The 16,173-nt window shown below is 28.6% G+C and overlaps 1 protein-coding gene across 1 annotated transcript in view; it reads left to right on the forward strand.

The window, feature by feature from the left end:
• Positions 1-1,687: 1,687 nt before the first annotated feature.
• LOC123296291 (nucleolar protein 4) overlaps positions 1,688-16,173 on the forward strand; it is a 133,473-nt gene continuing 118,987 nt past the window's right edge. The window contains exons 1-3 of the mRNA XM_044877788.1: positions 1,688-1,696; positions 2,108-2,245; positions 4,175-4,777. Coding sequence (XP_044733723.1) covers positions 1,688-1,696; positions 2,108-2,245; positions 4,175-4,777 — 750 coding nt within the window. The remainder of the gene's footprint in view (positions 1,697-2,107; positions 2,246-4,174; positions 4,778-16,173) is intronic.

A 16,173-nucleotide genomic window follows, 5' to 3' on the forward strand; every position in this document is an offset into this window, starting at 1 on the left:
AAAACTTAAATATGAAAATTATTTTTATTTTTTACTTTTCTTTAAGTTCGAAAATTTATCAGTACACAAAAGTTTCTAAATAGTTTAAACGATTTCAGCATAATCATTATGAGCTCATACAACACATTAAGCACCCAAATTTTCCTTGAATAACTTCAGGAAAAATGCTGAAGATACAATCTGCATTTACAGCAGCGTTGTGGCCTATTTAGGCATGAGGAACGTAATTAGCTACGCTCCACATACCTACCTTATTAATTATTATACATTATAAGCTATTTAATTATTACATAATTAGTAAAATAACAATAAGTAAATAATTGACTAGTCACATTCCATATTTGGATTTAATAGTTCAAAACTGAATTTATATTTTATAAATTACAATTAGTGGCTGAATAATATCTCCCGTAGAAAATATTAAAAGAATCATAAATGTTACAAGACAAGCATGTCGCCGTACAACCGTAGATTTTATGGGTGTCGTATATAATGAATTTAAGCGTTTTTTGAGTTTTTACTCCGTAAAACTGAATTATAGTATATTTATGTAAGTTAGGTTAGTGTCAAGGCAGATATTTTAGGAGTGTCAATTCCTTTATCCCCATATCGAAGAATAAAATATATACATTAACGCGCTTTTATAGCTTTGTGTATCCCTAAAATTGAGCAAGAGTGTTGAAAATTGGTCGGAAAATTGAGTTAATATTAAGAAAGTGCCTTTTGGTTGTGCCGATTCCCTGGATTGTCTTTTTTCATTCCAGCAGATTTATATAAATCAAAAATCCTATTTCAGTAGGATACTTTAAATAATAAGAAGCAACTAATGGGTATTAAAACTTTTATTTATTTTCTCCTGCCCTGGTATCTACATTGTGTCCCGGTTCCGCTAGAGCTGTTTGCTACATGTATATGTAAATCAGATGACAATGCATTTTAGGTAAGGATGGCCTGATTTTTCCATCGCTTCCACCATATTTGATGTAAATACTTTATTTAGTATTAAATTAAAAATTTACATAAAAAAAAATACTATTTAAGGCACAAGCCAATAACAGCTTACTTAGAAGAAAATAATTTTGTCTGAGTCACTCACACACGACTATGTGTAAAGGCTTGAGACGCTTCGAAAAATTCTTGATATTTTTAATTGAGCGCTTAGTTTTTGTAAATAGTCGAGAATGAGTGACTCATAGAAACAATTCTTTTTTATTTTCTTTTTTTTAATACAATAAAAGCTTGCGCCTTAAAATGTATTTTTTATTTAAATTTTTTTAATTACATCATTCAGATGGATACAATTACTTTGATTTGATATTTCTGTCTTATTAATATACGATAACTTGTCATTATAATAATTTTCTTCTGATTTTGATCTTTTTATAAACAAATCAATCTATAATAACTATAAACAAAAATTATGTCACAAATTAATATTCTAGTAGAAAGGAGAAAATATTGTATAAACAAATGAAAATAAATAATTGACTGAGCTAATTGTAGAAATACCCTGTACAGACTTAGTCGAATATCAGTGCTTACATTATTTTTAATTAATAAAAAAAGTTAAAAAAATAAAAACAATTGATTTTGTTTGGAAACAAGTATTTTCTAGAAATATTTTGTTTCGTGATATTGGCATTTAAATGCTTTGAAACTAGTATATAGATAATTTAAAAGTATTATGATGGTTTTGGTATGAAATTCGAATCAGAAGAATCATTTTTTGAAACTATGTACTAATTTTCAACTCTCTATCTGTTATTATTTTAGAAACTTTTGTTCTATCTCTACGGTTTATAAAAAGGTCCAATTGACCAATGCTACTCATTTAAATTTAAGATTTTACGGCCTGAATATGCTCTAAAAATTTCAGACAGATATCTCTTTTCATTTTTGAATTATCAATGCTACCAGAGAGAGGCAGGTGGGCAAATAGTCGATATTATCATAACCCATACCAAACTTTTTTTTTTGTAGCATCTATATTTCTAACAGCTATAAACGTGGTACTATACTTATTATACTCTGATATATTTCATGTATACCAGGGTATAAAAATACGTCTAACGACAATAATATAATGTATATTTATGATTTGTTACAGAATGCTCCAGTTCAAACAGAACCAGTTTATCGAAAAGTGGCTATTGTTGAAAACTTTTTCGATATCATTTATAATGTACATGTGGAATTAGAAGGACGGCCAGGAAAACATGCTGGACAAAAACGTACATACAGAACGGTAAGCTTACAAAACTGTATTATTAAATACTTATTTATTTTAACTCTTTTCCAATGAACATTATCGAAACTCATTATCATATAGCCGAGATGTTAAATTAAGTGTAAAATCTTAAAAAGTAAGCTCATACAAAAAATTAGAATGTAGAAATAAGTTTCGACTGAATCATTTTATTTACATTCCTAATAAACTATCCGATAAGTGACAGCAAAAAATGTATTAAATAACATGCTTACGTATTAATGCATAGTTAAACATTAACATAATTAAGTAAAATGTTAAATTCTTTTGAATAACATGCAATGGGCTCAAAATTTATTGGTAGACGGTTTTCCCGAGTACATACTTTTACATAACAATATTAGTAAGAAATGTTATATAACCTGAAACAATTTTTAACAGTTTGCCAAGAATGGAATGTTGAATATATACCGCAAATGGCTTGCCTTTTGAAATTCCTCCCATCTTATGCTAGCTTTACTCTAAATTATTATATTGTTAAACTATTAAAAATTGTTATATAACATTCTAACAAACTAATATTGTTGTTCTGTTAAAATTCGTACACGAAAAAACCGCTTGCCAATAAATTTTGTTGATTAAACAGTCTTGCCTTTTTTTCAAATGAATGGCAGACTGTTAAAAGTTGTTCTGAATGTTAATGATTAACTACGCATTAATGCTTTTTACATTTGATTTAATTCATTTTTCTGTTGCTTGTGTCTGTAAATATAGGGGACATATCATTGGAAGATCAAAAAAATTGTTAATTTTTTCTACCCGTATCTGATAGTTTACAATTGAACCAATACTGCAATTTTTTTTGCATGGAAGACGTCCTAAAAAGTATACTCATTTAGACTAGAATGACAGTCATTTAAAGGGAGTTCATTTTTTAACTCTTTTCTTGAAACAACAACAATTTTTTCGGCTGTTACCTGAATTAATGATTGTATTGAAAATAAAAGAAATCAACTCAACAAGTGACAAAAGAATTGCAAAACCACGATAATAATATAGAGCGCAATATAATAATAAAAATTCACTTTTAAATTAGATTAATAAAAATTTTTTAATAAGAAGAATAAAACAAAGACTCCTATATGGACGTAAATAGTAAAAAGGAATACATATATATAAATATATATATTTTTTTTTCCTTGATGAGAAGGTTATGAAAGAAATACCTATTTCCCTGCTTATGAAAGAAAAAATTAAGGAAGTTGAGTGGAACATTAGAAAATATAAGACAAATTAAATGAAATAAATGGTGGAAACGCATAGATATAATGCATTACATTACCTTTCTCTGTACTTATTTATTTGAGTTATATGCAAGCGCAGTGAGCTCCTCTGCCGAAGGCTTCCAGGCAGATGATCTACGGCTTGTTCAAGAGATAGTAGTAAAATTTGTGTTTAGCGGACTAAGCATAGTATTTCTATTAATAAATTGGAGCTGCAAGTTAATTAAGATTAATAATCGATGGTCAATAGTTACAAATAAATAAATTATGGGTGAAACGAAGTTCACCGCATCATCTCATAAATTTTTTAGGACTTTAGCTCATTTATAGTTTGTACAAAAGCACCTCATACTTATGAGAGACTGTTTAAGTGTAGTCAATTCGCTTGTACACTGAAATTGCAACATTTGGATTTTAAAAACCCTTCGATAAACCTCTCTTCCTCGATACGATAAACCCCCATGATTATAAATATTGTTAACATCCACAAAAATTAAAAATTTTGTGTGTGAAAATGATAATAATGTATTTACATGTAATCATATTTAATGAAAATGTTGATATCTTACACCGTTTTGTCTTTATTCCAATTTAAAAGTATATTACTCTTATCTGATGACTCTTTACTATAAATATTTTAAGATATTTAAATCACTAACAAATTATCATTTATTTTTTGTTACAGATAACAGAAACATATGCATTTTTACCACGTGAAGCAGTCACAAAATTCTTACTAGGATGCACAGATTGCCAACGACGTCCAAGATCACCATCACCATTAACTAGTTTAATATCTATTCAATCGGCACAACAACAACAACAAAATCAACCGAAATTTCTTCTACCTCCAACAAATAATGCAATACGAACCACAACAAATGACAAATCAAATAATAAAAATGAAACAGCATTTCCTGCCAATTTCGATACACCAAAACCATTAATTACAACACCACCAAAATCAAATTTTTCAAGTATTGCTGATTTATCAACAAGTACAGTTACACCAAAAGATACTGATTCCGATTATACCGTATGTGATTTAAGTGATAAGCAACTTGGTGATGATAATGAAACACCGAAAACACGATATTTGGGCCCGTTACGACGTAATATATTAGCAAATCAATTTGTTAATGATTTACGTAAAAATAATACAAAGACACCATCTCCGCCAGAAAAAAATGGTGAATTTGATTATAATTTACCAATCACAACCACGTATTTGAAACATATGCGGACTTTGGGGTACACGGATGAGGATGCATTGAAATTTGAAAGATATGTAAGTGATATTTTTACATATAATTCATTTATTTTTAATAATTTTATACAATTGCGACCAATTGCAATCGTTTTGCATTCGTTTATTACTGATTTATTAAATAAAATGTATACGTAATTTATTTTTTTGATTTTTTGTTTGTTTTTGACCCCTTTCAGTGTTTCAATAATTTTAAAAATAATACAAATATTTTAACAGATAATTTTTATTTTAAAGTAGCATACCCAAATACTTTTGCACAAGGTAGATGTTAGTAAATGTTAACGTGAAAATTCTGCTGGTGTGTTCAAATATTTCTAGTGTTAATAATTATTTACATGCAGTTTTCAATTTGGATAGTTTTGTGATGAACAGTTTTTTATTTGTGTATATAATAAGTGAAAGTGTGTATACAATGTGTTTTCAAAAGTATTCACCCTTATTAACTCTTGACCTGATGTGAATATTGTTTTGAGTAAAACACGTCGATTAAGCTCTCGACGGTGAAGCTCAAAAATGGTACCTAGAGAATTTTGGGTTTCATTTCTTCACCCCACCCACCCCAAATATGAAATTTTAAATAGCATTCCCTATCTTGTGATATCTTATTTGAAAGGGCATAAAATTCTCTCTTCAACCTTGATAAAAAAAAATGAAATCGGTCTATTGGTTCTCACGATAGACGTAATTCATATCTTCCATCTTCTGTGTAGTCTATCTTAAGAACCAATCGATCGATTTCATTTTTTTGATCATGGTTGAATAGATAATTTTATGCCTTTTCAAATGAGGTTTCAGAAGGTAGGGAATGTCATTTAAAATTTGAAAGCTGGGGTGGGTGGGAGTGAAGGAATGAAACCTGAAATTCTCTAGGTATGATTTTTGAATTTCCTTCTCGATATTTAAATCAACATGTTTTCACTCAAAACAATAATTACATCAGGTCAAGGGTTATTAAGAGTGAAAACTTTTGAGATACACACTGTATAATCATCATTTGTGAATGTGAAGTGAAGTCATGGTTTAATTTTGCCAAAAGAATAATACAATTCCTTATGGTGTTTGGTTAAAGTGTTCGTTAATTTGTCAATGTAAATTTTCGATATGCCCATCAGTTTTTATTTTATAAAACGTTAACGTTATAAAATAAGAATGGAAAACTTACATTTTATCATTTCATGGTATTTTCAGAACAAGTGAATCATCCATCAGCGCTTTGTGACAATATTTGGAGAAAGTTTCGCCGAAATATAAACAATTGTGTAATTCCTAGTAATAAAGTAAATTAAAAAAAATTGTCCCTTTGTTTGATAAGTTAATTTATTTTTCCATAGAATTTTTAACTATTTTAGCAAATATTCCTGGGTAAAATTGGATTTCTTTTCTTTATTTTTGAAATTTCTATTTTTTCCATCTCTCGTAAATAGATTGATTTAAAAAAAAAATGATCTAATATTATTGAAACAGCAACAGTCTTTTGTGTAGATTAATCCGGAATATAATTTTTGATAGTGTGCATTTAATCAAAAGCTCATGTTGCAATGATTACAAGGAAAAATATAAATTGCACAAAAAAAAAAAACACGCGTGTGAAAAACACGTCTTGTAAAAATTAAGTGACAAGAAAAATCTTGTATAATGATGCAATAAAAGTAAAATAAAATTAATTAAAATAACGTTTTTGACCACTCTATATTAGTACTGTGTTAAAAATTTAATATTATGTTTTACAATGAATGAATGAAGTAGATATTTAAAATTTATTTTTTGAATGATTTTCAGATTATTTTCCTGTTCAATCATTGGTCAGTTGATTTTAAGCGCCCAACACTTTTTTAAACAAAAATGGTTTTATGATTCATTTATCGTGAAATATGTTTTCTTAGTAATTATTTTTCTTTGTCTATAAGTAATAAATTTTTATTATTTTGTATTAATGAGAAACAAGTATGTAACTATTTAAGATATTTTTATAAAAAATATATGATATTTAAATATAAAATTACTATTTTCTTTCATACCTGTTTAGATATTTGCAAAGACTCACTAATCACAAAGACTAAAAAATGGATAATAGTCCAATCATCTTAGGGTTTCAACTCGAAATTTAACGAAATAAGCTGAAGCGTATTTAAAATTGTTATAAAAGCTGTAGAGAATAAAATTCTCTAAAAATTTTGCTTGAAAACTTTTTTTGTCAGTTGAACAGTTTTTATTTTTTATTTTTTTGTTAAATAGAGGGCGTAGAAGATGGAGCGCTCAGGTATACGTACCTTAGTCGTTTCATCGTTTTCTCTCTCGTTCGAGAGATAGACAGCCACGGGCGCTTATAGGTCGCCATAGGAGCTTATGTTACAAAAGGTGTTTAGTGGCGGAAATTAAAAACGAATTGTGAGTTATTTTGGTCATATATGTCGTGGCAAACAATTTGATTTCGAGAAGCTAATTTTATTTGGAAAATTGAAAGGCTGGATTTAAAGAGGAAGAAAACGAACAACATGGCTCTCTAGAGTCAAAAGATTCACAAATATCAACAGCATTTATGAATTAAAAGAGACAGCCATGGATAGAGACAAGTGGAACAATGTGGTCTCCAACATCCTGTAAAGGATAAGGAACTTTTATATATATAGGAGCTTCACGTCCTTGTTATATGGGTGTGTGACTTGCCTCTTTTAAAATCTTTATACTTCGCACAACAGTCACAGGCTTACCTAAATAGAGTTACTCATTACATGTAAAAACACTTTACAAATTAATCATAATAGAAACATATCAAGTTAGCCATAATAAGTTCGCGCCCTCTATTTAAAATAAAGGTTTGTACAAATATTCAGTTTATTCTTTAGTGTCCGAGGTTGATCCTTTTTTTTATTAAGATGAGTAATTTAGAAAGCGAACAAATTAATTTATACGTGTCTGTCGCCTAACTTCCGTGATTGCTTTCGAATAAATTATTCAATCTTTTTGAAAATGATTGTGATGCTCTATTAGCAATTGATCCTAACAGATATTAAATTGAAACTTACCATTATTGTTTGCAAGTTTAATATTTGGACAATGTATACAGAGGTGTGTTTATACCTATGTAACTATTGATTTCTTCATGATTAGTAGTTATTGATTTATTTTGTGAGGGTGCTCGCGCTGGAAAATGAACGAAATATTAAGTTGTTTTTAAATTAATTTTTGTTTTTGTATTTACTTCATACTTATTTTTGGGAAATTTTGGTACTTATTTTGAAGGTGCAACGGAATCACATGGCAGAAAATCCAAACAAAGCATGCTATTCAATTTTTGAATTATTAGTTACTAATCAATTTCTTATATAATACATATTTTGGAAAAAAGTAGCTTGTTTTAAAGTGACACAAAAAGTTTACCTATTTATGCACTCCCGTGTATCATAAAATCCAATAAATCATATGACATTAATTTTTAATTACCTCTATATCGACACATTTATTGTGCGGTGCAATTTTGTTTTGATCTGTAAAATTATTGTTTAGCATATTTTCGCAAACGAACTTTAACATTATTATAAATAGAATTCTAAAATATATACAAACAATTTCGTTACAAATTCAGTAACAACAGTAACATATTTTACCTTTCGGATAATCATATAATGGATATATTAATTAACCTAATACTATTCGAGTTAGTTTCTACTTCGAGATAGTTTCTATTTCGAGATAATATGTATGTCGTTCTATGGCATATACTAGTAGACATCATTGTATGTATGAGTATATAGCTATTGGACATTAGATCTTATGTAGGTGATTTAGGTTAGGCAATGTGTTTGTTCTTGTATGTAAGTGTATTTGCCTATACATGCTACACATATATGTGTTTTGTTGTAATGGCCCTATGTGAGTCTATCAGCTATACATGTATGTATGTATGTATGTTTGATCATCGGCATCATGATCATCTATCTCATAATGTAAGAGCCTTGGTGTGGTTATGACTATGATACCCAACTCAGTCATCAGTGGGTAGTATAGTGGTAATATTCCAAACTCACACCATGACTACTTTATAGCTACTGCTTCAAAGTTGGGTTATTGGGTGCTACAAAAAGAAAAGGCGGCTATAAGAAATCGAAAAATGGAAAAGTATCGATTTGTATATCAATTTTCGGCCGATTTGTGAATTTCCCGTTGAATGTTGATTTTTAGGACTTAGATCTGGTTTTCAATAATTTCGATTGAAACTTAGAGAACACATAGGTATTGAATTACAAAGAATATCGAATAGAGTATCGACTTGTATAATGATTTCTGGTTGACGTTTGAGAAATGTAATTTTTATACTGTATATATTAAATATTCATCAAGGTATACTAATTTTAGTACCAAGTTCGTAACGTTCAGAAAAATTGATGATATGAAAATAATTTAGGTTTAGGTGTTCATAAAATGACTTAATTAGTTCATTTCCGCCTGTCCTTCACACAACACAATAATTCAAAAACAAAAATAGATATAATGCTGATTTTCATAGCGTGTTCAGGACGTAAACAGTCAATTTAAGTTCGTAAATGAGCAACATAGGTCAATGGAAAATTATAGACTGTTGAACATAGACATAGACTATTGGGTCTTGGGTCCATCCATCTTGCAAACCATTGGAGCTAGAACAAAAGTTTAATTGTTAAAAATGTTCCTTATAAAAATATCAACTTTTGTTCACATTTCTCCAAAACTATAAAAGATTGGGAGTTACAAATTTGCAGGTAGCTTCAACTATAAGTTGTATTTTGAAAGATTGTCCAAAAATGAAGAATAGTTCTAGAAATTAATTTCCAAACTTCCTATACAGGTACAATTAACTCAGCCAATTGTTTGTTTTTACTTGTTCATTTTGTTTATAAAACTTAACACACTTGTTGGTTGAAACAGCAGAGTACGGAAAAAATCATCTCAATCAGGTTAATAGAATATCCATTTTTATTGCGTCATGGCATATTAACTCTTTTGTGTAGTGATAAATAGGGTAGAGTATATTTATAGCGTAATGGTATTTAATTCATAGCGGACGATTTCCCATAAATGATGATTTTGCAAAATTTGACGATTAATTTGAAAATAATAAGTCGTTTTAGTAGTTTTATATGGCGGTTAAATGTGAAAAATAAAGGCTTTTTTATTTAGACTTTAAAAATTGCAAGGCTTTAAAAATAGTCATACTGATATTTCTACATTTTATAAATTTAAATTCATTTTACTAATTTTTGATAAAATCAATTACATACAATAATCTTAATTAATTGTTAAGGTTATTTCGATTTAGTTTAAATTATACCCATCTTCCCTAATTGTTACAAATACAGAATTGCTAAAAATGAATATATCAATTTCTGTACTAATTATACAAATTGTGTTTATTTAGAGTTATTGTTTATTTTTTCGAACGTAGTTTTGGAACTTAACGCGGCTTGCCATCGTAAGCAACTGGCAAAAACCGCCACGTAACAAAATGAGACATGCTTTGTATGTATGTGTGTGTGCCATATCCATGGTAACCACTATATGTTATCCTACTTTGTATTATTTTTATTTATTATAGTACAAAAATGGCAAAATTCGTACTATAAATATGTGCGTCTTGGAACAATGCTTCTTGACACTACAAATTGAATTATATATGTATTTATTTAACGTTTAAATTTGTTTCTGAACAGCTTCGTAAGAAACTTCGTACCTAACGGGGATCATACGACCGTAATCTCTTCGTATTATATAAATAAGTATTTCGACTACCAAGTAGTCATCATGGCTGTGAATTACCAAGTTAGCAAAGAGTATCATACATAGTAAGAGTAATTACGATAAGCTAATTTATCCTGATGTTGACTACTTGCTTCTCATTTAATATCTTTGATAATATTTATACTCTGTCATTAGACAAAAATAATTTTTTTGTCTAAGAGACTCTTTAAAGTTAAGGAAAATGATTGTGGTTACTGTCTCCTATTTTCTATAATTTTTAGAATCACACTTACATGAAATGTTTCGATGACTCAGTCTCAGCAGTGCAGCTATTCTGTATAGCATTCTATATGTGTATATTTCACTATTAAGTTTATACTATGTTGTGTAGATACTATATCCACCTCGTACCCAACCAACCAACCCCAAAAGGACAGATGAGGATGAGGATACAAGCTCTGTGAAACATCCTTAGTGTGTACTTCACAATATACAGATATAGTCAGTAATATTAACCTACCAAGGCAATAACGAGCGTATATATGTGTATAGTGACCCCAGAGTCTACGTTTTGGTTTGAGGGATAAATAGACAACGTGTATCAGACAGACAGGCCATACAGATATACATAGTTGGTTTATACTGTACTATTTTGCTTGAAACTACATTTACAGTAGAATTTGTTTATAAGACAAACTAAAACATACTAAGACAACTGTACATGTGAAAGCTACTCTTATGTTTCACGAATTCAACTTCCTAGATCAAGGGTGGCGAATCTTTATTATTAACAATGTGCCATGTTTATTAAAAATGTGTCAGTTTTTCAGAAATGTTTAGTGAGGCCATGACGTGCTGTTAAATAGTTTAGATTTCGTGAATATTGGGAAAGTAATATTAATAAATATTAAAAACGCAACTCTAATCTGACATTTGTCTTTAGTAGGAAATGTAATACATTCCCAGCATGGAATTAGCAGCAACCATAGGAACACGGTAATGTGCATTTCCTACGAAATGTATTTGTAATCGTTGCGTAATAATATGAAGAAGGTTTTCTCGCCCCAAAGGCTATCTGATAGTCGCTATTGTTTAACAATTTCAATAGAAAGGTAGAAAGAATGGAGTAAAATTTATATAACAACGTTCGTTATCAAATAGTAAACAATAAGCTTATCTCGATTGATTTCTGCAATCCTTGAATATTGGTCTGAAAAGTTCATTTAAAGGACTGTCTAATCTACACTTGATCAAAAGCATCGTTTTGTGAATAACTAATCAAAATCAGTCACAGTGAATCAGTTGTGAAATAAAACAGCTAAAACTATGATTATGTCAAATGATGCCGAATTAGAGAATATTATAGTAAGTAGCTACGAAAGAGCACAACTGACGGTCATTAAAATATCCGAGTTGAAAAATCTTTTTTAAAGCTTGTACGTCATCTGAGGGTTATGAAGATGCAATTGAGAATCATAAATAGTTTTAAACGATTTTAGTTGAATTCGTACATTCTGAGACAAGGATATTATCGAAAGCTTCTGAGGCTATTTAATACCTATAGCTTTTTATCAAACTATTGATTAAAGACGGTGATAAAGCTTGAATGGGGTATGATTTCGAAACAAGAAAGTTCCCCTTCATAGTTGGAGGCTTCGGTTTGTAAGGCTTGTTGAGCCCAAGAAGGATATCAGCACAAGATGGAGTCAAATGGAATTTAGATTTTACAAAGTAAAGTTATCTATGGCTTTATTAATATCGCTGTTAAAGTTTTCACTGTACAATCATACTAGTATTATACTGACAATAGTACACCATCACGATTTCGATGTCGACAATGAGAGAACTCTGCTGAATGTTCTTATTTTCTGTATGTGTAATGTACAATTCTCATATACAGAAGGATATGACGAATACAACACATTTCTGTGAAACTTTGCTTTTATATTTGTGTGTATATACAATATATACATATATGTACATAAGTATATTACTTGTCGGTTGCTATATAAAAGCTTTTCTTTTAGGCGACGCGCTGACGCAATTTGTAAGGATTCTTGCACAATTTTTGTGTAAAATATTCGACAAATTTTGTATTTTTTTCTAAAATGACGTTGAAATTTAGATCAAAATAACGTTTTAAAAGCCAATGTCTTATTCTAATGAATTTAAAACTAGAAAAACGACAATGGGATTTATTATATGTGAAAATATAGAGTGGGACGGAAAAGTGTCCAATTTTGAAAAGTTTTTAAAAATAAATCTCTTTTTTCAAATTATCTGTTTACTACCTTAAACTAACTTACGTTCTTATTATAAATATTATCAAAGATAATAAATGAGAACTCTAGGATATTTTGAAATAAATTTCCATTTTTACACCAATTTTCTAGAGCAATTTTTTCTATTATATAAATATGTATGTCGACTACCAAGTGGTCATCATCAGTATGAATAAGCTAATCGTAATTACTCTTAATGTGTATGTTACTCGTTGCTAATTTGGTGGCGGACTGCACATCTAGAAAATTGGGGCAAAAATCGAACTTATTATGTTCTTAGGCAAATTGTATTATTATTTTTAAAGTAAATTCAGTTAATTTAGCAAATTTAGTTTAAGTTTGAACTCCAATAGTGACAGTTTAGTAAGTGAGTTCTTCACCACATGGGGTTTGAATCATTTTTTTGTTGCATACGTTCTATCAGTACTTCAGTATCCACTACTCCATTGTGGTGGAATGAATGGCAAGAAAAACGTAATAATAATGGTAGAAATACATGATCTATTGATTTTCAAACAATTTATTACTTTAAATTTACTTAGAAACTTATTTAGGTAGTAAATACACTTTAAGGTGGAAAAATGAAAAATTAAAAATATTCTCTCCTGCTCTACCCGTATGACCTTAAAGTGCCAAGGTTTTATTGAAAGCGACCCTCATGCCCTAAATGAGTTAATTAGTTCAAAAAGTTATTAATTTAGTTAAAATAAAATTAATAATTTAAAAAAAAAAGGAAAAAACAAGTCCAGTAATTTCCATAGCGACTTCAACAGTCGGGGTCCATTAAAATTTATACAGACTCAAACCTTGCCAAAAGTGGGCCTCGACTGTTAAAGTCACAATGTATACTTCTGAACTTGTATCGTTTTATTTAACGCAGTCTGGTTATTGATTTTTTAAATTATTTATTTTATTTAAGCCTTTTTAGAGGCCCGGAACTAAAAAAACCTTCTTATTTTACTATATTACAACTTTTAAACCAATTTATTATTTCTGATAACAATTAAAAATATTTGTTATACATATTTTTGTAATCCCTTTTTAATTTTCTTTATTTCGATACCCTACTCGATAGGTTTGATTCCTTTTTTATTGTCGCATTAGTAAATTCCGCCATTTTTACTTTTTTTTCATGCAACCATCTAAGCACACTTAGGATTTTAAAACAAATATAACGATACCTAACTGTCGAAATCCATAAGATACTCGCGAAAAACGTAACCACTCCTTGACAGTCGGATAAAAAGACGTGTTCCAGAGTAAAAAGATGATATCAAATCTCATAAGAGTGGAATATTACGAGAAATTATTTTAATAATAAATAACAAATGTGGCGCATTAGATGTCCTAAAAACAGGTTTAAAAGAAAAGTACTAATATAAAAATTAAATTATGTATATAATTTATTATTTGTAACAACTTAACAAATCTTTTTAATAATTTTTATTATTATTTAATTGAATAAGTGTTTTAGTTGTTAATTGTTTTGTGGTTATTTGATTTATTATAATCATTATTCTATTGTAGTTATAGTGAAATTATATCCCCTATGTTAACATTAAAAATAATAATAAAAAGAAAGGGAAGGGTAGATAAATGTAAGCAAATGGTTTTTAAAGTAAATAAAATACTATGATTTGTTTTATATATGGAAATTAGGAAGGAATGTGATGTTAACTTAATAGATTCGTTTAAAAAAATTTGTATCGATTTTCATGAAATTTAGGGTATAATAATTAATCTATTTAATCTGTACGATTGATTTTTTTTTGTAATAAATCGTTCATAAATTAAAATTGATTTCTTTTTTATGGTGTTTCATTGAATTTGAAAAAAGGATTTGATTTCTTTGCCTTCAATATCCAAAGATAATAATAAATAAATAAGAATAATTATTATTGGACTATTGATAAAGAATATTCGCAAATAAACTAAAATTTTTAATGTTATATATCTCCAAATTCAAGTAATTATAAAACTAATGTTTTTGTTGAAGTGATAAGATTATTACGCATCGGTCACTAAGTCGTACCAGGCGCTTTTTTTAAAAACTTTTTTCTTAACGATTTTTCTTAAAAACAAAAAATTTCAGATTTATATTGCTGTTAAATGTAAAAAATATAAAGATGTAAAAAATCATGTCAAATCAAGTTTGTTATAATATTTTGGTATTTTTACTTAGTTGTGAGGTATACATACCATACTGATATTTTTCTAAACTTAACCATGAACATAACCATGTAAGGTTATATTAATGTTAAGCATTATTTTAATTAATTAAAGAGAATTTTTTTAAATTGTACCATTTTTCCTAACTGAAACTATTACCAGAGTTGTTGAAAACGTATATTTAATTTTCTGTACTAAACATACTTGGAAATTATTTAGAGTTTTTATTCATTTTTTGTTCACTTTTACAAAATTTATGATTAATTGTTTATACTTGACATTATTTTTTTAATAAAAAAACTTCAATTTTGAAGGTCAATTAATGCATTATCTGTAATACCATTAAGTAAAAGTACCTACCGTTTGAGGAACCGCTTACCAAAATGGTAATTTTTGAAAAAAAAGGTGCAAAATGGCATTTTAATAAAAATTGAAAATATTAATAATAGATAATTGATAAAAATGGTTCTTTAAAGTTACGAGGGTCGATTATGGCTATTCTCCTTTATTCTGATATTGTCATATTGCCATATAATTCGAAAATCCAATGTTTACGAGACCTTAATTGGAGGATTAGGTATAAATCTGTGAAAATATGATCTACTGCCGTAATTTTTCCATTTTACTAAAGTAATGAAAACTCTCTTCCCCAAACACTTGTTTTAAATGTTTGAAACATCTCCTTGTCTACATCTTAATAATCTGTGGCATCGTAATTCTCAAGGGATGGATATCAATGTGGTTTTTTTTACCAACGATTTAACGGGGACAGTTCTCCGCTATGTTTTATCACAATCTGACTACCTGTTAATGAAGATTTACTTTTTTTGTGGATATTAAGGAAATTGATGGAAAACAAAATATTATGCGGTGGGAAAAAAAACTTTTGAATTTCTATATCTGTAATTTTAAAATGTATTTTTTTATTTCTTTCATTTCAAAAAATAAAATACTTTTTAATATCTTTTAAAAAAGGTTTGCTGATTTACTTCGGGGTTTTTCAAATTGTTCAAAATTCATGTTTTATTTAGGTAATTGAATAGGGTATATTTTGAGAGAAGTATACAAATCATCCCTGAAAATATAAAAAAAAGGGATCAGATAAAAATGTTAAAGTGGTTAAAATGACGTGAACAAAGATTGGGGGTATATGACGCATTGGTGACAGTACCTTACTCCCTATTTTACCTACCTCCTGATATTTTCCTTTTCTTATACTTTTTTTTTGTACGAGATTGATCAAACCTG

Source organism: Chrysoperla carnea, chromosome 1 (assembly GCF_905475395.1).
Source record: "Chrysoperla carnea chromosome 1, inChrCarn1.1, whole genome shotgun sequence".
NCBI classification, from domain to species: Eukaryota; Metazoa; Arthropoda; class Insecta; order Neuroptera; family Chrysopidae; genus Chrysoperla; species Chrysoperla carnea.